General features: G+C 50.4%; 2 protein-coding genes across 2 annotated transcripts in view; both read left to right on the top strand.

The window, feature by feature from the left end:
• CAPN5 (calpain 5) overlaps positions 1-23,350 on the top strand; it is a 40,750-nt gene that overhangs the window by 15,447 nt on the left and 1,953 nt on the right. Inside the window, exons 2-10 of the mRNA XM_009881228.1 lie at positions 4,863-4,994; positions 16,048-16,256; positions 16,690-16,882; positions 17,453-17,646; positions 18,385-18,462; positions 18,983-19,178; positions 20,163-20,285; positions 20,806-21,002; positions 21,371-21,492. Coding sequence (XP_009879530.1) covers positions 4,863-4,994; positions 16,048-16,256; positions 16,690-16,882; positions 17,453-17,646; positions 18,385-18,462; positions 18,983-19,178; positions 20,163-20,285; positions 20,806-21,002; positions 21,371-21,492 — 1,444 coding nt within the window. The remainder of the gene's footprint in view (positions 1-4,862; positions 4,995-16,047; positions 16,257-16,689; positions 16,883-17,452; positions 17,647-18,384; positions 18,463-18,982; positions 19,179-20,162; positions 20,286-20,805; positions 21,003-21,370; positions 21,493-23,350) is intronic.
• On the top strand, positions 10,228-10,707 carry OMP (olfactory marker protein). The gene has a single exon (XM_009881227.1). It carries the CDS (start codon positions 10,228-10,230, stop codon positions 10,705-10,707), a length of 480 nt encoding a protein of 159 aa, XP_009879529.1.

Raw genomic sequence — 23,350 nt, 5'->3', positions numbered from 1 at the left:
GTGTTTAAAAGATGGCTAGATGTGGTGCTGAGGGACATGGTTTAGTGATGGTTTTGGCAGTGTTAGGTTGATGGTTGGACTCAATGATCTTAAAGGTCCTTTCCAACCTTGACGATTGTAGGATTCTATGATTGAAGACATAGCTTCTCTGCAGCCATAGCTTTCAGCTGTCCCCCCCTATTCCTTGTGGTTCACCATCTATGTCCAGACTAGGAGCAGCTACAACCCAGGAGGTGGCTGCAGTGAGACAAAGTACAGGACGGACTCAGTGTTTGCTGAAGCCTTAGGTGCCATGGGGTGGTTTGAGCTGGTTCTGTGGTGGCTGATGACTGAACCCAAAAGGTCCCCAGGGTGCGTGTGGGTGTGTGTGTTTGTGTGCTGCCCTCTTCTCTCAGGGTCATGGCACTGGGAGGCTGACGTGGTGTTTGGTTTTTGGAGAAGCACCCGCCCGGGTAAACATTACTGCTCACCTGGTTTGTGTCTGCCACATGAGAGGGAGGGCAGGAAACCAAGGTGATGACCTTCTGTGGTCAGAGCGTCCCTGCTTCTCTCCTCCCCTTGCACATACAAACTCCAGGCCCTGTCATTCCGTCTGGCTGCAGAAGCTCCTCATCTCTTTCTGCTCTGTTCACAGGAAAAGGGAAACTAAGTTTAATGCTTTTCTTGGCTTTTTTTTTTTTTTTTTACCTCATTCCCACTGGTCTCTAGTTCATCACCCACCTCTGCGTGGGGGCATGGTGCTTCATGGCTCTGAGTGTACGCTGCATCCTGATCGTGCTGCATCACATGCTGGGGCCCCATTTTGCTCCGTGAAATCCTGGGGGCATTGAAGCAGTGCCTTGGTGTCTTGCTCCCACCTCAGTACAGAGCAGAGCACCTGGGGAATGTCATCCCTGCAGATTGAAGGCCACGCAGTCTGGACCAAGACCAAAATGTGCGAGTGGGAGCTCAGCAGCTTCAATGGGGACTGAAGAATCCGAGTAATTTAATATAGGGAAGGTCCAGTCTAGGGGATTTGGGAAACCTTCTTAGAAGGTTTTGCTGGGGAGGCTGACCCACAGATGAGTCTTACCCTGATGGGATGAGCTCCACAGCACTAGAGCATGGAGGCAATGCTGCCTTCCCCTGTGCAAGTGCAGCGAAAGGCCATGAAGATCAGTAAGGGACTGAAGCATCTGACACGAGGAGAAGCTGAGAGAGCTGGGACTCTTCAGCCTGTGGCCAGCAGGTGGAGGGGGGTCACCCTCCCCCTCTACTCTGCCCTGGAGAAGCCACATCTGGAGTATTGTGTCCAGCTCTGGGCTCCCCGGTTCAAGAAGGACAGGGAACTGCTGGAGAGGGTCCAGCAAAGGGCTACAAAGATGATGAGGGGACTGGAGCATCTTTCTTATGAGGAAAGGCTGGAGGACTTGGGGCTTTTTAGTCTGGAGAAGAGAAGACTGAGGGGGGATCTTATCAGTGCTTATAAATCCCTAAAGGGAGGATGCCAGGGGGATGGGAACAGTCTGTTTTCAGTGGTGCCCAGTGACAGGACAAGAGGTAACGGGCACAAACTTGAACATAGGAAGTTCCATCTCAACATGAGGGGGGACTTCTTTGCTGTGAGGGTGGCAGAGCACTGGCACAGGCTGCCCAGAGAGGTGGGGGAGTCTCCCACTCTGGAGACATTCCAAACCTGCCTGGATGCTGTCCTGTGGAACTGCTGTAGGTGACCCTGCTCTGGCAGGGGGTTGGACTAGATAATCTCCAGAAGTTCCTTCTAACCGCACTGATTTGGTGATACTGTGCTTTAGGATCACTGGGAGTCCACCGGGACTGAGCTAGGGCTTGAGGTTGCCACGTGGTCCTTCTGCAGGGATGCGTGCCACCCCCTCTCAGCCCTTCAGCATTCACTCTTGGGAAGACTCACTGAGCATTTTAGGATTTGTACAAGTTTTGTGCAGAGCTCACGTGGTGTTTCCTTCCAGCCAGGCTTGTATATTGTGCTGGGCTGATCCTTGTGCAAAGCATCACTCCTTCTCCAAGGCCTGATGCATCTCCAGGCACCAGACATGCAAGATCCTGGGTGAAGGGAGAGGCTGTCACCCCCTGCCACAGCAGAGGATTGTGACATTTAGCGACCTTCCTGCTCCCAGGAAACTTTCAATTCATCTGCAAATTGCCATGGGTTTTTGCACATTATAAGGGAAGGAGATAAAAAGTCCATGGGCTCCTAAGTTGTAGAGCAAGTGTGTGCTTTCAGCTACGCTGGACCAAAAGCACCTTGAAACGCCACATCCAAGTGTGCACCTGAATGGGAAACGCCTACTGCAGCATCTGAAGAGCTGCCTGAATGAATCCTTCAAGAACAATATGCCCTTAGGGATCCGTTTGCATTAGTGGGAAGAGAAGCTGAGTTAAATGAGAACTGTGTTGTGCAGAGGGACACTGCCCTGGCATGAGCATTTCCAGCCGTGGCACGTTTGTTGCTGCCACGGGTCCAAGAGAGTAGGGTCTAATGAGCTGCACCCCTCGTCTCTGCCAGGACAGGCTGCTCTTTTGATGCGTACCTAGGGCTTCCCTCTATTAAAATGAGCTACTGTGGGCTTTTAATTTGCAAACTTTTTCCTGGCAATGGGGAAATCACAGCTAACTGGCAGCTCTGCTCTTAGGAAAGGTCTCTGAGCGTCTGATGCCCTCAACCCTATGCTAGTTTCTGCCAAGCAGGATATGTTTTTCATTCTTTCATATTCTCCCCTGTCTAGGTAATACCAAGTGACTCTTTTTTTATACACTGCAGATTCACCCCAGGGTAGAAAGGGCAGCTGTGGTCCTCAAATGAGGCAAACATGGTGCCTCTGCCCCCCAGAGCAGGATCACTAAGATCTGATCTTGCAGACATCCCCATCACCAACACAGGATGGACACATCTCCTGCTGCTGGGTGCTTCCTCTGTGGTATGAAAGAGGAGTTAAACCCCATCACTCGTCTCCCATCCCTCTCGGCACTCAGCAATGCTGAGACGTGCAGGTGGCTCTTGCCTTTGGTGGCTGTCAGCTTGCCTCCCTCTAGTGCTGGTCCCAACCTCCTGCAACGCCAGCAGCTGGGAGGGATTAGTCCTCTCCCTTGGGTTTGATCCCTGCCCAGTTTGTGTCTGGATGGAGCTCGGGTGTTTTTTTTCTGTGTATGGTGCTGGCTGAGTTAGGTGGGAATAGCAAGAGGTGCTTACAAAGCAGTGATTCCTTCTCCTCCTTATGATGGGCAGAGGCGATGCAAGTCCTCATATGCAAAGTTTGGGGGGAACATGTTATTCTGGGTGCAGCCAGCCTGATGAACTGGGAGGTGTGGGGGAAGAAAGAAAATCACAGGATCATAGAATGATTTAGGTTGGAAGTGACCTTGAAGATCATCTAGTTCCCACCCCCCTGCCATGGGCAGGGACACCTCCCACCAGACCAAGTTGCTCCAAGCCCCATCCAACCTGGCCTCAAACACGTCCAGGGATGGAGCAGCCACAGCTTCTCGGGGCAACCTGCCCCAGTGCCTCACCACCCTCACAGTGAAACATTTCTTCCTAATATCTAATCTAAATCTCCCCTCTTCCAGTTTGAAGTCATTCCCCCTCATCCTATCACTCCGTGACCTTGTAAGAAGTCCCTCCCCAGCTCTCCTGTAGCCCCTTTAGATACTGGAAGGCCGCAATAAGGTCTCCCCGGAGCCTTCTCTTCTCCAGGCTGAACAACCCCAACTCTCTCAGACTGTCAAAAATCTGTTTTTCCTTCCCCTACTTCAAATTAAACACAATAACAACAGGGAAAAGATTCTTTCAGCTCTTTTTTTGTCCCATCTGCTCCCAGCCTCCAGCTGGACATGACCTTCCAAACTGAACCGATCAGGAGAAAAGAGGGGAAAAAAAAAACCAAACAGTGTTTCACACGAAGCTTGCTCAACACCTTCTGTTATTTAAGTGCTTTCTTGGCCAGGCTCTAAGTGGAAGCGGGAAGAAGGGAGGGCAGCCTGGCAGGAGCCAGGCAGAGGAAAGGTGATGCAGTTGGTGCCACTGGTTGGAGGGATGAGCTCACCTCCTAGCTGCCTCCTACCCCAGCTTCTCCATTCATGGTGCCCGTGCACAATCCACCGTGCTGGTTTTGGTGTCAGAATGAGCATTTAATCCTCCTGTCCCAGCTGCAGAGCTTTTGCTTCGCTGAATTTTCTCCATCTGCTGTGCAAAGATCTGGAAGGACAGACCTCCTGGGTGAGGACACTTGGCTTCTTGCAACCGTGGCTGAGCCCTCAATCTGCATTGAGCTTTCTTGGGTGAAGTGTCTGATATAGACACTGTGATTTCTCATCTGAATGCCTGACTCTGCCCTGCTCCTGCAGGGTTTTGTTGTTGGATGGAGACACAAGTTCCAGTATGGGAGGCAACGGGTTTGAGTGCTGCTCTCATGCTCTCCAGAGCAAAATAAGAGGGGGAGAAGCTTGTAAAGCAGTCATGGTGTAGAGAGAGCTGAAGGACTTATGAGAAATAACAAAGAGTGGACTTAGAAGAGGGGATGGGTCACTAGGGCTGTAATGGTGTGAAAATGTACCATTAGCACCGAGGATAAATATAGCAAAGCTGTGCTGATGCTGGAACAGAATAGAGCTCAGAGCTGACATCGCTTCGGCAGTGATGCTGTCCATGTCTTCATGAAAGCAGAAGGCAGGACAGGGTCCTCCTGCCACTGGTGTGATGAGCGAGGCCAGCAGAAAGCTGCAGGTGGGATTTAAATGAAGCCTGAGGAAGAGAGAAAGAGATTTTTCCTGTGCCAAGATGCCTTGCTATGGATTTCCCTGTCTCCTCGCTTACCCAGTGTGTCTGTTTTTCTCCTGTCCCACAGGAAATCTGTGATGATCCACATCTCTTTGTGGACGGGATCAGCTCCCATGACTTACACCAGGGCCAGGTCGGGAATTGCTGGTTCGTGGCCGCCTGCTCCTCCCTGGCATCCCGGGAGTCTCTGTGGCAGAAGGTAAGCAGTTCCCCATGCCAGGGGAAAGATTGTCTTCAACACCTTGGCTTTGTGTTGTGTTTGTCTGGCTCAAACACTGGTTCTTCAGGGATGCCTCAGCTCCTGAAAAACTGTTCATGTGCAAAAACCTCCCTTAGAGGACTATCTTTCAAGGGCAAGTCAGTCATCATGGTTGCAGTCACACTCAAGCCAAAGCCTTGGCCAGTTTCTCCTTAACCGAGTGAATCAAGGCCTGTGCTGTCCTCCAGGTCTCAAATCTGACCCTCCCCACTCCAAAATAACCTAAAAAACAACAAGAAGAACAAAATCCAGGATGCTCATCTGCAGCATTTTGCCCCATTTCCTTAGTTCTCATGGTGTTACCTCTCTTTGGCTGCTCAGTGTGTGCCCATCTTGGCAATGAGACACCTTGCGCTGGGGCAGGTAGGGTGATTTGAGGGTATTAATATCTCTCCCAAGCTGCTGCCTCCCCAAAGCATCCATCCCTGGCATGTCCTATGGCTGGATTGCACCATGTAGCAGTGTTCCTTTGAGTGTGGGGTCCAAAGGGACTGTGTTGCAGGCCAGAAAGCCATGAAGAGGCTGCACCAGATCAAGGGGCAGCAGACCAAGGGAGCAACCACAGAGGTACAGAGGGGAAGGAGGTCCTCAGCGCCGCATCCTTGGATAGTCTCTGCCCATCTCTTCCATGTCCTCAGCTGCAGAAGAGATCAAGTCTGTGGAAACCAAGACAAACATGGGCTTCAGTCCCTGGTGCAGGTGTGTCTCATCATAGGACAAGAGACCAGCAAGTTGCAAGCACCTTTTCCCAGATTTTACTGCAAAAGGTGGCCATCAAAGTCCTACAGCGTGTGCAGACAGCATCACCCTCTTCACCCACAGCCTCCTACTGCAACAAACCCAAAAAGGGTCCCTCCACCCTACGCCTTCGCATCTCCTCTCTGTGCTGTGGTACTCCCTGTCTCTGCTGCGTGTGGGTTTTGTGATCACGAACACTAAGCTCAGGGATTTGTGGTTGTTGCAGCATCCCCATTTTTTTGTTAAAATCAAGTCTTTATATGGGAAATAGGATAGCTGTTGTTGGCTTCTTGATAAGCAGTAAGGTCTCCTCCCATCGTGGCTGTGGTGACTGTGGTGGCTCTCGTTACAGGTGTGCTGCAAGGGGTTGTTTAGCTTGTTCATCCGCATCGAGATCTCCCAAGGGGGAGCAGGCAAGTTGTCTTCACTCCTCACCATTCACTTCCAGCCCTGCCCTGGGAAATGCCAACCGAGCAGAAGCCAGGTCCCATTGGACACCTCATTATTTCGGTTTGCCAATGGCATTGCTTTTCCTCCCTTGGCAATTCAGCTGTGGTGTTTGTGACTTTTCATTTTCCATGCCCTTAACTCTCAGAGGCTCTTCTTTACCTGCCACCTCTTTCTTTCAGGAAGGTTTGTTTTCTGGCAAAAGCAAAAGTTGCATCCCTCTCCCCAAGCCTTCCCTCCCTTTGCTGTGGTGTTCACTACAGGGCTCTGGTCAGACATGCTTCAGCACCCCCCTGCTTCTGGAGACCTCTGAACTAGATGGGACCTTTGCTCACACTTTGCAAAGTGCTTTGAGGGCTTATGATGAGTTGCAAGGAGTAAGCGTGGCTATAAACTGCAGCAGCAACTTTTAAGGCAACACGGGAGATGTCAAGTGCACAGATGAACCCCTTGGTCCAAAGAGACACCAGCTCTGCTGGGTGTGCTGGAATTAAAGCACAGTTCTTGCCGAACATCTCAGATCCCTTAGTTGGCCCAGAAATAATGGACCCCTTGGTCCTTGGTACAGTCGGACTTGTAACTGAGCTAACATTGCTGGAGGTACCTGTTGCTCCTTGGCTCTTGGGCATCTCCAGACATAGGACCCAGAGCCTGCAGGGCAAACCGCTACTCCTGACTGGTCACTATGCTGATGTAAGCAACAGTTGAGAGGACAGACATAGTAGCAAAACACTAGGGGTTTAAACCTATTTAAAAACCTAATTTTAGTGTCTTTAGACACCAAAACTTCTCTAATTCAGGGTCCAGGAGGAGCTGAAAGATGCTGATGCAGGCTTTAGTATCACTGACATGTCAGTACAGGGATCTTGGCCCAGGTCTCCCATTGCTGCTAGAAAATGTAATCCTAATTTAAACCAGGGTGTAACTTAGGATCTGCATGTCTCTTGCTCCACTTCACAGAGTGAAACTGTCTCTCTCAAGTGTGGGGAGAGGGAATACTTTCAAGGGAATCAGACAGGCCAGCCACATCCCTGTGTATCACAAGAGACAATTTTATTCACATGCTTTCTTCCACCTCACCCCAAGGCTCCCTCCATGTCCCTCCTTCACATTAAGCCTGTGGTGTTTGAGCCACTGAGTGGAAATGGGGGACTGGAAGTTAATTTAGAGCTGTTTTCTGTTTTCCTGACTCTTGGCTGGCCCTACATGGCTTTAGGTGTGTTCTAGCTTTATAACACCCTTTCTGTGACCCTTCAGAAGTGTCTAGCTCTTACGAAAAGAAATTAAGGCCTTGAAACCAAAGAGTTTAAATAATTTCCGGTAGAGCTTTGTCCTAAAGGGTTGTCTGGATCTATAACCTGTGCTCTCATGGGTTGCACTGGTATTGCTCAACAAATGAGGGACAGGGGCCAGACTCTGAAGCCAAGTGGTTCAGGCAACCCTGCATCTCCACCACCTAGCCTGGTCTCCTGCCCCCTCAGTTGCTTCCAGAGCCCAGGGTGGTCTTGGATGGGATGTCATGAACAGATGTCTCTGAGGGCATGCACCTCCCAAAGTCCATTTTGCATAGGTCTTCTATAACCCGGGGTTAGTTATTGCTCTCTGAGGAGGACCCAAAGGCTGATCTTGTGCCTCAGCCAGGACAGGGGAGGAACATCACATGGTGCCTGGGGGCTGGACCGCCACTGCAGTCCGTTCATCATCAAGTGCAAGGTCATTGCTCCTTCTACTGCCACCACATATGGAGGTAAAAGAACCAAGGCAGTCCAAGCAAGGTCCACGTGACATCGCTGCATGTAGCTCAGCTCAGAAAAGGTCTCCAGGGTTACCTGAAGGCATTTTAACTGTTAAAACCCAAGAGTTGGATCAACAGTTGTTGCTAAAGGTGTTTTAAAGCTAGTAAACAAGCGAGATGAGATCTCAGAGGGCAGAAAGAAGGGTCTGGTTTCCTCAGACCTCTCTTTTGTCCTTTCAAATAGGGCTGTGTAGCTCTTAGCTTTCTTGACTCTGTTCTCAGGGTCTTCAGGAGTGATAGCAAACTGGTTACTGCAGGCTAATTCCCAGTAAAATGACTGACTTTGGGTTCCCTGGTGTCAGTGGATTTTCTGGCCAAGGCTAGCTTCTGATTGTCTTTTTTAGGACTTCTTCTGGAAGTCAAACTGATAGCCTACAGGGATGATTCTAGATGGTTGTTAGTCACATGTGACATCATAGTACAGGTGATGGCACAGCCCTTTGTAAAAATATTTTAGAAAAACTGTTTCCTGGAGTTCATTTAACTTTGAACTCCCAAAGTGCCCTGCAAACATTGTATGTGGCGGAAGCCAACCTGAGTCACAGATGGGATGGAGAGAACCCAAATGACCTGACTCCACACAGTGACCCCTCTAAAGCTTTGTGCTGAACCCCCTGCAATCTCTGAGTGTGCAAACCAGTGACTACATCCCCAAGATAGCATGTCACGCTTGCAGGAATCAGGCCTTTTCCATGGTGCATCTAAAACCATGGCTGTGGTTTAGCCATCATTTCACGGGGCCACCTGGTAGAGGGGGTCATGGCTTGGCATGGCACCTCTCTTCAGGATCCGCAGCCTTGTGGAGCCACCCAGCACCTTGCAAAGAGAAATGTATTCACCACTACCTCCCTTTATCCCATCCGCTGTCTGGACAATCACCAGCACACCACCACTGCTCTGGATTTAATTGTCCCCAGCAATTGCTGGGGAATGAGTTGTTCCAGATTGGGCACGATGGTCTTGCTCATGTGTGTTCAGGGCATCCCTATGGTGCCTGGGAAGAGGTTGTTTAGGTTGCTTGTGTCTTGGACCTACTCCTCCACCTGGCTCAAAGAGACAAGCATTAAGGCACAGACTGTGCCTGAGTTCCCCTTTCCCAGGAACACAAAGGTGAAGCCCACACATGAGCACCCTCTCCAACATCGGGCCAGTCTATTCGAGGGCAGGCAAACCCATGCTGAGCTGCTGGTGGCCACCTGCTGCTGCAGGAGCAGTGGCTCCTGATTCCTGGAGTCCTTTTCTGGAAAGGACATGGGGTCCTGAGGGACAAGTTGACCATGAGTCAAACATGTGCCCTTGCAGAGAAGTTGGCCAAGCACACACTGGGCCAAACTAACACGGGTATGGTCAGCACGGTGAGGGAAATTGTTCTTTCCCTCTGTCTGGCATTTGTTAATGCCCATCTGGGCACTGTTTTGGGGTCCCCAGAAGAAGACAGTGGCAGGCTGAGGTGAGCCTGATGGAGGCCACCAAGATGGTCTGCAGCAGAGGACGTATGAGGAGAGGCTGAGAGAAGTGGGTTTGTGCATCCGGGACGAGGGAAGGTGAAGGGGGAGCTTATTGCTTAATGGGAGGGTGCGGACAAGACAGAGCCAGTCTCTTGCTGGGGACAGTCACGGGACAAAAGACAGCAACACAAGCTGCAGCTTATCTTCAGCGTGAGCGTGGTCAGACACTGGAACAGGAGCCCAGAGAGGCTGTGGAATCTCCATCCATGGAGATACTCGGAGATAGGATGGACAAAGCACCAAACAACTTGATCTAACTCGAAGTCAGTCCTGCTTTGAGTGGCAGGCTGGACCAGACCCCTCCAGACTCTCCTTCCAACCTGAATTATGCCGTGAGCCTACCCTCAGAGAAAGCCACCACCACCCAGACCTGGCTGCACGCCTTCGCTTCGGGATAGCGAGCCGCGGTTGTCAGGGAGGTTGCCAGGGAGGCTGACATCAGACATCCCTTCCCTATAGATTATCGTGCACAGCAGCACCATCAGTTCCTAATCTGTAAACGAGGTGGGAGGGCACCCAGAGGAAGCCCCGGAGGGTGTTTTGCGTCACTGGCCTGGGTTGCCTAGCACCGCTGGGACCGTGGAGAGGGGGCACCAGCTCCGGGGGCTTGGAGGCTTTTTCCCCCTGCGTGTCCTGTTCGAGAGTCAAACGTTGCTGAGGACGTAGCAGAGGAGCAACCGAGGCGATGGCAGCCGAGGCAGGGACGCTCGAGCTGCCCTTCGTCCGCGATGACCAGCTCACCCGGTGCATGCGCCTGCGATTCCAGAGCCTGCAGCAAAAAAACGTGAGGCCCCAGGATGGTGAGAAGCTGCTGCGTCCCAACGAGCACATCTACCGAGTGGATTTCATCCGGCAGCACAACCTGCGCTTCCTCCGCTGGAACATCCAGCTGGAGAGACCTGGGAAGGTCACGGTGACTGGCACCTCCCAGCACTGGACTCCTGATCTCACCCACCTTATGAACCGGCAGCTGCTGGAGCCGGTGGGCATCTTCTGGAAGAAGCCAGGGGCCAAGGAGGTGGAGTGCAACGAGGCAGATGCCCAGGAATTTGGGGAGCGGATAGCGGAGTTAGCTCAGATCCGCAAGGTGATGTATTTTCTCCTCGCTTTCACCGACGGCCTCGAACCAGCTCAGCTGAAGGGCTCTGTCGTTTTTAAAGCCTGATCCCCTCTTGCTCAGCCCTCCTCGCTCCAGCTGTGCTTTTGTCTTCATTTTTCTTTCTCACAGTTCAGTTCTTGGTTCAGTTTTTACACGGTTCATTTTTTTTTTTTTTTTTTTTTTTTTTTAATGAGGGACGGTGAGCAGAAAAGTGGAGGACAGCTCGGTGCTTCCGAAGCCCCTCAGCCCTGCGAAACGTTCCCCATACCTTCTCTCCTCATGCTCTGTCTGAATGATGGGGAGGAGGAGACCATGAGCTTGCTGCTGTGTTTGCCTAGAGTATAAGACTGCATGCTTGTGAATTCGGCAGGGATTCACCAGGTCTGACTGGCGCAGGGTCTTGCTGGCGTTGGAAATATGAGGCTGCCCTAAGCCCTCCAGCTGTGGCACCTGCATCCCAAAAGCCTGACGGAAAAATAAGAAATTGCCATACTAGAAACAGGAGAAACAACCCAGAGAGAGCCCTGGCTTCCCGCTTCCATCCTAGCCATCAAAACGGGAGGGATTGTTTGCCATGGAGTGCTTCTCCTTGCAAGGATGCTGAGTGCTTGCAGGCTGCAGGGACTCCTACTGCGGCTGCTTGGCGTCTCTGAAGACCAGTCCCATGGAGGATCACCTTTGCCATGAGGCTGAAGTACCTTTGGACGTGCCACATTCTGCAGATTGCAAACCCACTGGACAAACTGGTGCGGGGAGGCTGGACCACCCTTTTCCTGAACAGCCACCACCATTTCTCGCTGGGGGTTGGTTCTCTGTGGGGAGGTGTACTCCAGCACGCTGCTCACCTTGTGCTGCCTGGAGGTTGTTGGTGCTGAGATGGGTTGGAGCAGGCGTGCGTGTGTGTGTAGAGCCAGGCAAAGTGAGCCAGCAGCTCAGAGCGGGCTGTGGGTCTGAGCCAGCGTTGTGTCCCCTGCAGCAAAAACAACTGGTGCATTGTTGTGGCCTTAAAGCACCCATGAATATATTTATTCTGAAGCATCTGAGACCGGGGAGGCTGCGGAGCACTTTGCAAACCACAGAGAAGCAACCTGGTGCTGCTGTCCCCCAGAAGCAGTATCTCCTACCCTCTGCAGATGCTGAGGCAGGGAGAGGTGTCTGGGTGGCCATGGAGGCAGAGAGGGGAGATGGTACCTCTGCAAGTTTAGGAGCAGGATGGTGTTTTGTGCCTGGTTTGTCCCGTGACTGTGAATAAACTGCTAAATTTGGTCGTTTCCTTTTCCTCCACCAAAAAGTGGAGGGTATTTTGGTGAAGCTTCTTGTGAGCCACAGACAGAAATGTCCTTTGAAAGAGTTAAGTATTATTACAACTGGTCCTTTGCTAAGATTGCAGACGAATATGGGTGAGTGCTCCTCAAGCTATGGCCTGAGATTTTCCTGAGATGTGTAAGGAGAGGGCAGCGATGGGAAAGCCAGGACAAAGTGACTTTGCCCCTGTGGCCTTCTGACTTGTGCACACCATGCCCAAAAGAGCCCAACCTCTTCTTCCAAGCCTCTAGAGATGCAGACTCCATGCCCTCCCCAGCCCAAACAATCACGTCTAAAATGATAAGGATAAGCTATGCCAGGCAGAGAGGAGAAGGAAAGCAGGAAGATCAACTACTGGCTGGAGAGATGCTGGGAGCTTTGAGTCTTGCCCACAACCAAAGCTCGGCAACCACTGAATCATACAGCCGTGCCATGGGCATTGCCGGAGAAGTTGATGTCTTTGTTTAGACCCCAAGAAATGTTGGACTCGGTGAGGAGAGATAAAAGTGGATGCATCCCTGCTTGGCCATTGCATGGACCCATTGTGGGCCAAACCCGCTTCTAGGGTCCTGGAAGACTTTCCCATAGGAGACTTTGTACATCGCAGAGCAGAGCTCCTGACTACAGACTACATTAGACCAAATAACAGGAGCTACTGCCAACATCCAAAGGAGTTTTGTCATGCCATGTCTCACAATATGCCATTGCTACGTTGCGGTTTGCTGGGGTAGAGTTCTTGCTGCAGATACCTTGCTGGGTATTGGTGTACCACAGTAAATAAAAGCCTAGTCAACAGGGTTCCCCTTAAGGACTGAGGCTGTGCATGTCTTCTTCATGCCCTTTTTGGAAGCTGCCCCAAACAGCACCCACCGATTTTGAAGTCACTGTTGGTATTTTTGAGCACCTTTTAATCTCCTGTAAAAAGTAAAATGAAAATTTACCTTCTTTTCTCTTGGTGTGAAGGGCTTAATGGAGCATTTAGCAGTTTGCGTGGTTTGGGGAAGGGTTTAAAGCTGGGCAGAGGAGGGGAAACAATCCTCAGGTGGATCATCAGGTGGGTCCTCCTTTCCATCAGAGCTGAGGTGGGAGGTGAGTGGGGCAGTGTGGTCTCTCTCTGCTGCAGGGAAGATGAACCTCTTTATAGCAGGCACTGAAACTCTCCCTACACAGTTTCAACATCCCATGAAGGCTTTCAGATACACCACTCTGCCCCATCTCCCAGAGGAATTTCATCCTGGTTTGTACCGTGGTTCAGCAGATGGGCACAGACAGGTCCCTCTCTCCCCATCCTGAGCTGGCAAGTTCCCAGCAGAAGAGCTCCTGCTTGGAGTAACCAGCATCTACCAGTTCCTCCTTCTAATCAGGAACATTCCTCCAGGGTCACAGGTGCCTTTTCTCTTAATGAGCTACTCTGAAGAAAATGAGAAAAGTCCTAAACCAGCTTAGGGGAATGTTACAAATTAAATCTGGAACCTGGTGTTTCTGGGCTCCCAATTTACCTGTCTCTGAGCCCTTTCACTGTAAATTTGTCCCACTGAAGGGTCTTAAAACTCCAGATGTTGGGAGCCCCTAAGTAAAAAGCAGCACAGTTGGGTGAATGAAGAGAGCTGGTCTCTGCTGCCTGTGCATCACAAAATCAAGTTGAGCCAAGGATTCCATGGGACCTTGCAATGGATGGTCCATGGAATGCTGTCCAGCATCCACTGAGGAGGGATGGAGATGTCTGGGGAGGTTTCCTGGGAGCGGGTGGGAGCTGTGGACCTCAGTCGCATGATGATCTCCTGGAGGGATCTGGGCTCCAGCTACTGCTGGGGTTTGTAGATGTGCCCTAGGTTAATCCTTTAGGTAATATTGCAGGGTCATGTCACAGGCAGGGGTTGTGCTGTATGCCTTGAAGTGTGATATCCTGATAGGCACCGCATCCAGAGCTGCTGCCTCTTCCCTACATCCAGGGGGGTCACAGACACCTTGGCCAGGGGGTGAAGCAACTGGAGGGATCCTTGGCCTGGGTGGGATGCTGTGCTCTGGGAGGGGCTTGGGGCAGGAACCTGCTGTTTTGAGCTCACACCTTGCTCTTTGGCAGGTTGAGGACAGATTGGGCTCTGGAGATGAGGCTCCTCTTGTTTCCCTTTGGGGTGGTGTAGAAACACAACCAGTCCTTGCTCCTGGATCCTGCTCTGCATGAAGGCTGACTACTTTTTCAGTGGCAGAGGGTGTTTTCAGCGCTACCCTGAAATGAAGGGACAGAGGAGGATGGTGGGGACCGGTATCTCCTGCTGCCACTGACAGCAATGGCGGGTGTCAGAAGCAGCCAGCTGGAAGCTGTCGCTACCAACTCTGGCTGACAAGCTGCTTCTAATCAATGCCATAATCATTTGTAAGCCCACATTAATAGCGAGTTCATTAGCACAATGGTCCTCTATGACAATTCATTAGGATGAGCTCCAGTCAGGAGGGGATCGATGGGCACTGATGGAGGGCTGTCTGACCTTCCCTGGCGCTGTCCCAGAGGAAGTCTGGGGCATCATTGTTAGCACTCCTGGAAATCGCCAAACCCTCCAAAAGCGGCTCTTTTTCATGTCTCTGTCTGCTCTGCTTCTATTGATCCAGACAAGTCAAGAGTGCTAGAGAGCTCGCAAGGCTGATGGCATCATTAATATTTCAGTGTTGGAGCAATAAAAGCCCCGAGCTGGATCGTTGCTGGTAGCTAAGGAGTCAGGGGGCTCTCCAGAGAACGGGCTCTCTGCAGGGTTATGGCTTCATGGCGGCAGCTGAAAAAAAAAGCACAAGGCTCCGGCAGATGGACAAGGGCCAAGGCATGGTGCAGAGGGTCTCACCATGGCCTGGGACTTCCTGAAGATGCCTCTTCGAATGCAATGTAGCTATGTCCTGTCCTATCCCCAGACCAACACTCGCAGCTGTCTCCGCAGGACAGGGATTATTTGGTGTACTGGAAAATAATTTTCCCCATAGGCCTGTTGGAGGCTTTTCCACGCTTAAGTCATGATGCTTTGGGAGCAGGTAAGTAAAGAAGCAAAAGTGTGGACAGTTGGTCACATTACTGCAGCTGAATTGGTCACTACTTGTCAGCTATCAACCACACTAACTATACATGGCCTCACGACCCAACCTGGCCATGAAGTAAAACCACGTTGCCTTCACCCTCAACAAAAGCTAAGCTGTGGTGGGACAATTCCTGGCTGTGTGCCTCTATGTCCTGGTTCTAAATAAAATGCAGATCTTCCTAGTTGTAGCATCTATGTATGGCTGTGCCCATTTCTGCCCCAAATGTTGGGTGGATTTTCCATCCAAAGCAAAGCTGGTGGTGCCCACAGCCATGAAGGACTATGGACTTTGGCAGTTACCCTTCACTTGTGCCTTCTCCCACAGGCAGTACAGACGGCAGTGGCACCAAACCTGCACTCCCTCAGCCCTTCAGCTGATCTAGGGTTTCTTTCACCCCTGGTCCTCTTTTCCTTCTTTCAGCAAGTCAACTCCTTGTGCTTGCTTGGAGGACTATGTTAGCTCTTGACAGGGAAGGACAGGGACCTTGTGGGGATGGGGATCTTGCGTTTTCCACTCTTATTTAGCAGAGTAGATGTACACAGAGTGTCTGGTCCCTGTTTATTACCACCAGGTAGATGAATACAACCCTTACTTTTGGGCTAGTCAAGTTCCACCAGAATCAAGTAAGAGGATCGAAGAAGGTTCCCTCTTTTAGTGGTACCCTACTGACACTAAAATTAACAAAATGTGGTCATAAAAGTAACTGTCCCTGGTCACACCAAGCACTCTTCTGCTCCAGTAGTCTGTCTGTAGCAACAGGTGGCAGCAAATGCCCAGGATAGACTTATAAGAAAGAGGATGAGGATCTTTAACTCCATCTTCCAAGGCACGACGAAGTCTGAGTTATTCCAGTATGTGTTAATCTAGTCTGCATTGGAAGAACCAGGCCCAAAATCTGGCCCCAACAGGCTGTAAGCAAGTCCATCCCCATCATATTCTTCCTTATCTTTGATGTCATCTGTATTAGTCCCAGGATGAGAGTCAAACCCAGCAAAAAAGGGAATAACCTAGGTGCGTGTGCCTCCTCTCTTGCAGGTCATCCCAGACTGGAAGGAGCAGGAGTGGAACCCTGAGAAACCTGAAAGCTACGTGGGGATCTTCCACTTCCAGTTCTGGCGTTTTGGTCAGTGGCTGGACGTGGTGATAGATGACCGCCTGCCCACGCTCCACAACCAGCTCATCTACTGCCACTCCAACTCCAGGAATGAGTTCTGGTGCGCCTTGGTGGAGAAAGCTTATGCCAAGTAGGTACCTGGGCAGTTGCAGAACAAACTGGGACCTGGGCACAGTTTTTCCTCTCTGTTCATTCATCAGGTGGTTTGCACCCGTGGAAACTACAGCTTTCCTGGGGGGGAGTAGGACATATCTCAAACAGACAGAAATTGGAAGAAAAAAATCTTCTCTAGCCTTAATTTACCCTCAAAGCAAAACATCCTCCAATTCCACATTTGTTTAAGTAACACATATCTTGGGAATTTCAGGTTCCCGTTATTTTGTCCTATGACAGCAAGAGTGCTACAAGCAGCATGGGTCTTACTTTTTACTCTCGTTTTCTGTCCTCACCCACTAGAAGTTTTGTAACAAATCTCTGTTCTCCAGGCTGCCCCAAGAACTGTCCCAGACCCCCTTAAAATGTCAAGTCAGTGTTGTTGTGCCATCCCTGTCACCCTCTTTCAGGTTGTCAGGCTGTTATGAGGCCCTGGATGGAGGTAACACAGCTGATGCCCTGGTAGACTTTACTGGTGGGGTCTCTGAACCTATTGACCTGACTGAAGGGGACTACATCACTGATGAAGCCAAGCGAAACCTCCTCTTCGAGCGCGTATTGAAGGTGCACAACCGGGGAGGCCTCATCAGCTGCTCCATCAAAGTAAGCAACGTTGCCTCTATGGTTGTGGTGTCATGGGAATAGGCATTTTAGGATGCAGTTGTCCTACACTGTTGGAGACTTCTAAATTAGATCAGATAATTTATGGCAAAGGGTTCCTGCTTCTTCCTGTGAATGGCAAAGAGAGTCAAGTCTGGATGCCAACCCTCTTGATCCCTCATTGCTATGTCCAAGAGCTCTGATTCATCCCACCACCCTTTAGATGTTAGGAGAGGATTCACTTCAGAGAAAGGCATTGTGGTGTCTGCACGTGGACATATCTACAAACACTGGGTGCCAGATTTCCCATTATAACCAGTAGGATGAGCTTTATTGGTTGACAGTATGGGAGCTCAGAGACCTCATGCAGCAGATGAAGACCAGGAACAAACTAGCACCTAAAATGGCTTCTGATACATCTCCCAAAGCAACTGACTCTCTCCCTGACCATTTGTGCTCTCCTTTTCAGCTCAGAGAAGCCTGGAGGGAAATCTGAGCTCTTTTTTTTCCCCAGTCCCTGCAAAGGTGGTCACACCCCCCTGGTACAAGCACTGTTTGTGTCCCTCTGCCCAGGCCACGTCAGCAGCTGACATGGAGGCTCGTCTGGCCTGCGGGCTGGTGAAGGGCCATGCATACGCAGTGACGGATGTGCGGAAGGTCCGCCTGGGCCACGGCCTGCTGTCCTTCTTCAAGTCGGAGAAGCTGGAGATGATCCGCATGCGCAACCCGTGGGGTGAGCGGGAGTGGAACGGCCCTTGGAGCGACACGTGAGTTAGGACGGGCAGCAGCAGCACCTTCTGTGTTGGTGGAAAAAGCTGGGCTAGAGGAAGCCTTGAGGCAGGAGAAAATTTGGCTATATCCACACTTGTAGGATAACATTGTACAGGCAGTTGTGGGATGCTACTTCAACCCGTGTCCTAAACTTACTCTTTCACTGGAGTAGATGCATTCGTTCCTTGCTCTGGGGTCCCTAGAGAACAGCAGGAGGATGGCTGAGCTTGTCAGACCTTCTCATTAAGGCTCTGGTGGGTGTTGTGGTGAAATCACCAGTATGATCACACCAGTGAAGGATGGTTATAGCTCACCTTTCCACTCCCAGTCTTGTTCCAGCAAAAATAGCACCCAACAGAATCAGCCACTGCCACCACTGACTGCTGTGGTGTCTGTGGATGGGATGAAGAACCAAAGGCTGGTGTAATAAGAGCCTTTGGCCAGAGTCAGTTTTGTTATCTTCACTGATAGGGTTGTGATTGTACTGGCCAAACAAAATCTTGCCAAGCTGGATTCAGCTCCACTGGTAAAGAAGGAAGTTGAAGGTCCAAACCATGCTGCACTCCCACCATGTTTGGAAGATGAACTCACCAGAGCAGTGAGGGGACTGGTTGCATGGCTGGAGCTTTACAGAGGCCTTGTGCCCTTGACAGGTCCTGCTGAGGCCAAGTAGCCTCTTGAATTCTTGTGTGTCCCCTTGCCCTCACAGTAATGATCCTGTACTCTCCCCACAGCTCTGAGGAGTGGCAGAAAGTGAGTAAAAGTGAGAGAGAGAAGATGGGGATGACGGTGGAAGACGACGGAGAATTCTGGTGAGTCCTTCCTGGGGTTGTCGCCACAGGCCGTGCCTACAGAGTCCTCCCACCCCATGAAGCACGTTAGTCATTTCCATGCAAGCAGCTATCCAGAGCAAACATCCTTCCAAAGCGTAGGATCTTTAGTGAAGCTTCCTACTTGAGCCCATGGGTATTAGCTTTGGATGGCCATGCCCCTAGGATTGCAAGCTGCTTTGTATCACACTGGGTCCAAACCATTTCACTGGGGTACTGGGAACCTGTTATGAATGTCCTGAACTTAACCTCACCAGGTACATTTCAATACATGTACCCGTGTGTCGAAGAAGGGCCACTACTCTGTTTCTCTCACTCCAAAACACAGAGGTCTGTTGTTTAAACTGAAGGAGTATTATTTACTGCATGCATGGAGAAAGGTATCTCCAGCTTTTTTTTATTGCCATCAGAGGCTACCCACACACAGTCTCGACAGGTGATCAAGAAAATCCCCTGCGGGGAGTGAAGCAGCATAATCCAGGTCTGTCGTTTCTTGACTTAGGATGACCTTCGAAGATTTCTGCAAATACTTCACGGACATCATCAAGTGCCGTCTCATCAACACATCCTACCTGAGCATCCACAAGACCTGGGAGGAGGCAGTGCTACGTGGGGCATGGACCAGAAACAGCGACCCCTTGAAGAACCGTAGTGGAGGCTGTATCAATCACAAGGACACCTTTTTGCAGAACCCCCAAGTGAGTCATGGAGCAGAGGACCTCCTGGAGCCTTCACATGTGCTTGCAAGCGTTTAAATCTCCTACAGGGACCTAGAAGGCCGAAATGGCTACCAGACCTCTAGTAGATTAAACGTGCTCATGGCCACTCTGTGGCTGACACCCCTGGCACAGCATCCAGGCTGACTCTATTAACCTTATCCCTCTTATCAGGGTGACTGCATCCGAGTGCCTGGTGTAGAGCATCTTGGCACAAGCAAACAGCAAACTGTGTCACATGGTAGCAGTGTTAGCTGGTGCCAGTCAAACAGGGCCAGGAACCATTTCCAACAATTTGGATGTCTGAATGATCAAATTTTAGTTCCTTTGCCCAAACCTTGGCATTGCTAAATTTACGAGTATAGTGTAGTCTATAGGGCCATTTCCTTCTAGCTTGGCCTTCAAAAAAGGCCCTGCTCTGGAGTTCATCTCCTGGAACAAGCTCTTCTGTCCTGTTCTGATCTGAACTGGGGTTCTCAGTAACATGAAACAAGTTCTTGTGAGTCCTTCATCTAACAAGCAGATGAAGGATGGTCTGGTCCATTGCAGGAGTTGTCATCAAGGATGTGGGAGAGTTGTTTTCTGCTCCCAGGTCTGTATTAGCCTTCATCTTAGATCTTTGTGAACATCAGTCCCTCCTTCCATGCCATGGAGGACTTGTGGCAGGCTGCAAGGAGTGAAACTTTCTGATATGACACTGGACCTGGACTCCTTGGATTCTGCTGAACGATTCAAAGACTAGTTTTACCAGTCTTTTCTAAGATGAGCTAAAAAGTCTCTGGCTTGGCAAGATGAAACCGAGTCCTAAGAGGTGTGGGGTCTCAAGGCTGGTACTGAAGCCAGGTTGTCTGTGCAGTGAGGCAGGTGAGGAGAAGCAGAGGTTAACTCTACTGTGTGTCCACACTCACCCATGCCCAGTGATCCTGTCTTAGAAGTCCTCCCTCACCTTCCTCCCTTTGCTTCTAGTATGTGTTTGATGTGAAGAAGGCAGAAGATGAAGTGCTGATCTCCATCCAGCAGAAGCCAAAAAGGACCAGTCGCAAAGAGGGCAAAGGAGAGAACCTGGCCATAGGCTTTGATATCCATAAGGTAGACCATGGAACCTGCATGTTGGCCTGAATCCCCCTGTAAATTTGTTAGTGGTGGAGTGGTACATCAGTCCTGCATGACCACTGGTATTTTTCATTTAAGCATTATCCTGGGAGCCCCTGGGGTGCCTTCAGCACAGCCTGACCCCTCTAGATATGGTGAGGGATTTCAGAGGTGAACAGTGACAGCGTGGACAAGTTCTCCTTGCTAAAAGCAATGGTTAGTCAGTTATCTCCAAATGTTGAAATCAATTAGATTGATCCTTGTGTGTTGCTTACTGGACCCCCAGTGTCAAGCTGGGATGCAAGAGAGAACAAGTCCCTGAGCCAACAGAGTTGAGAGCACCACGTCCACACTTGTTTTGTATCCAGCCCAGTTGGGACCATTTTGCTGGTTCTCTTAACTCCAGCTCTCCCAGCACTATCGGGTCAGGCCATGCAGTCTGGCCTCCTGAGGTGGATACCAATACATTGTCACTCAGTGCTGTCCTGCTGACCATCCCACTATGGTCTCTGCCCAGGTGGAGCTGAACAGGAACTACCGGATGCATACCCTGCAGCAGAAGGTGGCCAGCTCCATTTACATTAACTCCCGTAGCGTCTTCCTGAGGACAGACCTGAAGGAAGGCCGCTACGTCATCATCCCTACTACTTTTGACCCCGGTCACATAGGCGAGTTCCTTCTCAGGATTTTCACGGATGTGCCTTCAGATTGCCGGTAAGGAGCAAGAGCAGTGATGAGGAGGAGCTGGCTGTTTGGAGAGAGCCCTGTGCTTTTGGCATGTGGTTTTCCTGATTGGATCTGGTCATAGCCTCGCCTGGGGCTGGTGTTTGACTTTCTTTCAAGTGGTGCCAAGAAACAGGGCATCTTTATAGGTCCTGCCACAGACATGCAGAGAAGCTGCCACTCTGCTTCTAGGCATGGCATGGAAGAGCATTCCAAACCCAGGCTGAGGAGATCGGAGTGGGGAGCTGAGTCTGACACTGGACAGTGCATAGTTCTTCCATCCTGCTAGAACAATCTCTTTGGTCTACCCATGGGCTAAGGCTGGGCACCTCTCAAAGGCCATATGTTTTTCCCTGCAGAGAGCTGACACTGGATGAGCCACCACACACCTGCTGGAGTGGGATGTGTGGTTACCCGCAAGTGGTGTCCCAGATCCATGTCCTTGCTGCAGCTGGGCTCAAGAATCAGGACTCCCAAGGAGGTACTGGGTCTTTCCCTGCCTGTTGTCTAGTTCCGGAGGAGTTGGGAGGTGGTAGCTTCAGTGGGAAAAGGGGGAGGTGGTTTCATGAGGTGGGAGGTTGCTGGGATTTGTTATGTCCTCAGATATTTTTTTCAGTGAACATGTCTGATTCAGGCACCAGAGGAGGAGAAAGTCCATGGACAATCAAAGTCACTTCTTGCTGTGGACGTGATCTGGGAGCTGTTATATTTGGGTTGTTGTCTAAGATTCATGGGAGAGCCTCCCAGAGCTTCCCCAAAGCCCTTAGCAGTGGTCCTATAACCATCTAAGCTTTCTTACTGACTATGAGTCAGGAATCGTATTTAAAGGCTTTTTAATAGGAAGGACAGAGAAGCAATGGAAGAGGCTGATGTGTTGTGGTAGTCTTCATCATGGGAGGCTGGATAAATGTCTGTCAGTAGAGGGTAGGTCAAATTTAGCTCATTTGGGGATGGTATGGATCGAGGGCCTCTCACTCCATTTCCTACAAGTCCTGCTCCATGCTGGGCTCCTAGGAGCCCTCTGAGATGACCTCAGCCACCACCAGCACAGTGCAATGCGTGTCTGCCTCCTTGGTCCTCTAAAGGTTCGTTTTCATGGTCCTACCATGCTCTGGTGCAATTTTGACATCCGACACTCTTGTATGAAGGACAGGAGCAGCATCACACCTCACCATGTCCTACAGCGACATGGAAGCTTATGCCAAGAGGCCCATGCTCAGTTTTTCTGGGGCATCTGGACCAAGAAACCCAGGGGCACTGATGACTTGTACTGGAAGATTGTTGAAGTAGGGATGTGATTAAGAAGCAAATGCCTTTCCACCATGGGAATGGAACAGATCCTAGCCTTTCTCCCCCATCTCCTAAGCCAAGGTCACGTGTTGAATGTAGTAGCAAGGATTAGCCAGTCACTTTCAAGCCAAATATAAAGAGCAGAAATTGCAAACTTAAAATTAAAAAAAAAATCTAAATTAAAAATGTAATTAACATTTTTTTTTCAGCCAGGCATTATCAGGACTGTGTATCACTAGAGCTGTGAAAGTGATGAGCGGGATCCGTCCTTAGGGCAAAGACTAGCCCAATTTGCTTATTTATCACATGCCACAAAGGAAATCCTCCTACCTTGTCTGGAGTTTGGGAGGGCATTTTGCCCTAGGTATGTTGCTTTCTCTCAGATTACTCAAAATAGCTGAGTAGATCTGTAGCAATGCAGGGAAATCTGTAACCAAAAGTCTCTGAACCGTTCACAGAAATGCAGAGATTTATCTTTTCTTCAGACAAAGGTTCTGGAGCCATAAAACTTTTTTTTTTCAGCAAGACGCTGCTGGGAATGGCTTTTTTCCAGCTGTTTCCCAGCTGTTCAGTTCCCACCACCAACAGCCCGTATGTTTGGTGCTTTCCTGTGCAACAGCATCTCTTGCGTCTCCCAGCCCAGGCCTTTCACACTGCTTTGGAAATAGTGATTTACAGAGGGGAACTTGGCTCTGGCTGATGGAATATGAGGATTTAATGGGACATCCCAAAAGACAGGGGGAGTTTGGAAAAACAGCTCTGAAATCCAGCAGCTGTGTCCCACCAGGGGAGCCAGGTCCTTGCAAACAGAAAGCCAGCAAGGAGGTGGTCTGGCAATCAAAGATGTGGTTCTAAAATCCCAGGCCCTCAGAAGGGGGTGGTTTGTTCCTCCTCATTTCCACATTTCCCTTGGACAAGAAAGCTCGTCCACCTGGTCTGTGTTTCCACCATAGCCACTAAAGCTCATGGTGAGAAAATGCATTCTGGAAGAGAAATTTCCATAGCAATAGCTCAATCTCTACTGAAATGCCCAAAACAAGCACTTGCTT

Source organism: Charadrius vociferus, unplaced genomic scaffold (assembly GCF_000708025.1).
Source record: "Charadrius vociferus isolate BGI_N301 unplaced genomic scaffold, ASM70802v2 scaffold1, whole genome shotgun sequence".
Taxonomy (NCBI): domain Eukaryota; kingdom Metazoa; phylum Chordata; class Aves; order Charadriiformes; family Charadriidae; genus Charadrius; species Charadrius vociferus.
Note: the sequence above shows the minus strand (reverse complement) of the source record. Positions and strands in the feature narration are given on the sequence as shown.

What these genes read in the sequence shown, in the direction of transcription:
- OMP (XM_009881227.1), top strand. Translation starts at nt 10,228, where the DNA reads ATGGCAGCCGAGGCAGGGACGCTCGAGCTGCCCTTCGTCCGCGATGAC.